The sequence below is a fragment of the Astatotilapia calliptera genome, chromosome 6 (assembly GCF_964374335.1).
Source record: "Astatotilapia calliptera chromosome 6, fAstCal68.1, whole genome shotgun sequence".
NCBI classification, from domain to species: domain Eukaryota; kingdom Metazoa; phylum Chordata; class Actinopteri; order Cichliformes; family Cichlidae; genus Astatotilapia; species Astatotilapia calliptera.
Genome location: NC_137427.1, coordinates 31,227,910 through 31,231,037, shown reverse-complemented (window position 1 = coordinate 31,231,037; position 3,128 = coordinate 31,227,910). Strand labels below are relative to the sequence as shown.

Here is a 3,128-nt window from a genome sequence, read left to right as displayed (position 1 = left end):
TACCATATGGATTTACCCAGATTCTGGAATGACCCAAAGCACTTAGAACCCCCCCTTAAAGCTGCAACCACTTATACGAGAGTTCCAGCAGGCCTCAGGTCAGTTTCAAGGTTGGCTTGTTCTGTTTTTACAGTTTGTTCCCATCTTATTTGCTCCTTTATATTACTGCATACACTTCTTCAAGGGTACAGATAAGAGACGCAAATGCACTCACCCAAATACACGCGCACAATGACAAGCTATCACAGTACCTATTTACCAAGTGATAGCCACGTCCCGCCAGACAGAGTTGGTCAGCGAGACACAGAGAATTTAGTTCTGTACTTCGTGCAGGGGCGTAATTTCCAGGGGGAGTTAGGGGGGTTATGACCCCCCAATAAAATTATGAATTATCTTGCATAAATAGGCTGTTGATTTTCTTTACTCATTTCAGTTATTACCAGCAGAATAGTTGCATGTTTAATCATCTGTGAATTTACCCAGATTTTTTTATTTATTTAGACAGAGATCTTGACCCCCCCAATGTTCAGCAATGTTCAGCAATGTTACGCCCATGACTTCGTGACAGTAATTACACGCTTCATAAGAAAAATTTAGCGAGTACAGTTTTCTAAACCCCATTACTTGCATCACATAAATTCTACTCATGCCAGCCACCTGCTGTGCGGTCAATGTGTTCGCATCATCACACCACTGACAGCTTCTTCAGGGTGGTGCTGGTAGGTCCGCACAGCCAGTTACCACTGGGCAGCCTGATGCTTTCCAAATTTCTTTTGGAAGGCCAGCAGCGCTTTTAATTACAGGTAGTGCGCTTTAATCATCAGATTATAGAGCATGTGTATTTGCATCAAACAATGGGTCTTTGTGGCAGGACTGTCATTAAAAAGAAACCTTCCACACATGGTGTAAACATAACTGCACGTGACAGGACCTTGTTTGCGAGCATGTATGACTGTTTTTTTTTTATTTTTTATTACCACCAGACTTCAGGTTGTGACCACAATAACAAATTCAGGTGTGGGTGGAAATGTTGAGTCAAAGGAATGAGAGAAATGAGCCAATAATTCAAAAGCAAAGGTGTAATCACAGAGCAGAAGACGGTGCACACATTTAGTTGGGAAGGGGAAGATTTACTGGTGACAGACTCACTGTGGTTAAGTCTCAAGTTTGACCACTGAAATGGGACTTACATGCTTCTTTTAGATAGGAAAATCAAAATAACTTCTTCGCAGTTCAGAATCATGATTTATTTTATACTGGGCCTTGTAGCAGTCCCTTAATTCATCCTCTGTCAAGTAACAAGTTGCAGCTCCCTCCTAGCTGTTTTTTTTAGCCAGCTTTCTTCTGATTGGCCACCCTTTGCAAACACAGGGTTTGATCAGCAGGTGGGGGTTCTTGCTCACCGCCAGAGCTGTATTTCTGCTGGTGGGAAGTAGAGTGCTGCAAGAATTAAATTTTACGATGAGGATTCAGAAAGGTATAGCATCCCCATTGTTCCATTAATAAAAAATAAAAAAAAAAGGGGGGGGGGGATTAGGATCATTGCAGTAAATAAGCAAACGCAATGGTGGGATGTAAAAGGGCTAACCATGGGTTGTAAATTAACTACAAAGCTTCGACAGAAGCTTGTTATTGTATGCACACTGTTGTAAACTGTGGAAATGATTTATGATATCCGGGTTCCTGTGAAATACACTGGCATTGAGTTCCATGACTCACAAACGCTGCAAACAAACGCACGTGTTCGACTCTTTCACACATGTTGACATAAGCGCTGAAAAGACATTAAATCCATAAATCATTTATGTTTCCATGCTGCCAAATCGGGTGTGCTCCGTGGCTTTCAGAGTCTGAACTTGAGCGATTTTGAGCGGAGAACGACCGGGTGGGGTCGTATCGGTGGAGCAGCCTATAAATAGCCTGGCTGCATGGAGCTGCATAAAGCTGCACGTGCGCCGGGATCGTCGGGATGTCTCCGTCAGGGCGTCCCAACACGGTCCGGCTTGTATTCCTGGGAGCAGCGGGGGTTGGCAAGACCGCGCTCATCCACCGATTCCTCCACGACGGATTCGAGCACAAGTACACGCGCACTGTCGAGGAGCTTCACGTGCTCGAGTATGACACCGCGGGCTCTGAGGAGAAGATGCGGCTGGAGATACTGGACACGAGCGGCAGCTACTCGTTCCCGGCTATGAGGGAGCTCTGCATCCGACACAGCGACGCCTTCGCCCTGGTGTACGCGGCAGACGAGCCCGACTCCTTCGAGGAGGTGCGTCGACTGCGCGCCGAGATTCTGGAGCTGCGCGGCGGCGGCAGGAGCGTGCCCATCACCGTGGTCCGCAGCAAAGCGGATCTGACCGAGAGCGAAGGTCGAGCGCCGGTTGCCTGTGACGCCATGGCCACGGTGGAGGCTGAGTGGGGCGCAGACTTCGTGGAGGCGTCCGCGAGCACGGGCAGAAACGCGGTCGGGGTGTTCAGCTCGCTGCTGCAACAGGTGAACCTGCCGCCACGACTGAGCCCCGCGGCGTGGACACGCAGAGACACCGTGCCTAGGCCCCGAGCTAGGAAGAGACCCTCGCCGAAGAAGCACAACAGCTGTGTTCTGTCGTAGAAACCGCTGCAGCTGGACTGCGCCTGCTCAGTTTCGAGCCCGTTCTCACTCTAAAATGTTACGCTTTGGAGCGTGTTGCAGTTTAACACCTGTTCACGGGTGACGGCTCCTCGGGTCACTTTAATGTGTCTGAAAGCCAGCGGGGCCTGTAATGCTCATAGTTTAAGGGGAGCAAACGGGATGATGCACTTTATTTGAGTCCTGTTTTGTGTGTACATTTTTATATGGTGTCAGTAAAATAACTTTGTTGTAAAATGTGTCCGGTGCTTCATTTGTAAACCTTCCACTGGTCTTGGCACATCTCAAACGAGACTGTCTATGCGTGGATCATAGAGTTAAACACCAATGTGAACAAGTGTCTGATGGGCCCTAGAGCTTTTTTCTTTCTTCAATAATCAGAAATCTCATAATGTGATGGTTAAAGTAACCATCAAAGCACACACACCTGTTCTTTTTCTCCTCTCATTCCCTTTGTCTGTTTGGTGGTCTCCACTTTTTCCTCCTTTCAGCACCTCTC

The 3,128-nt window shown here is 47.6% G+C and overlaps 1 protein-coding gene across 1 annotated transcript; it reads left to right on the top strand.

The window, feature by feature from the left end:
• Positions 1-577: 577 nt before the first annotated feature.
• On the top strand, positions 578-2,866 carry rasd3 (RASD family member 3). The gene is made up of 2 exons (XM_080303139.1): positions 578-1,077; positions 1,538-2,866. The coding sequence occupies exon 2, from the start codon at positions 1,970-1,972 to the stop codon at positions 2,609-2,611; it is 642 nt and encodes a 213-aa protein (XP_080159265.1). The 5' UTR covers positions 578-1,077; positions 1,538-1,969; the 3' UTR covers positions 2,612-2,866.
• The last annotated feature ends 262 nt before the right edge of the window (positions 2,867-3,128 follow it).

What these genes read in the sequence shown, in the direction of transcription:
- rasd3 (XM_080303139.1), top strand. Translation starts at nt 1,970, where the DNA reads ATGTCTCCGTCAGGGCGTCCCAACACGGTCCGGCTTGTATTCCTGGGA.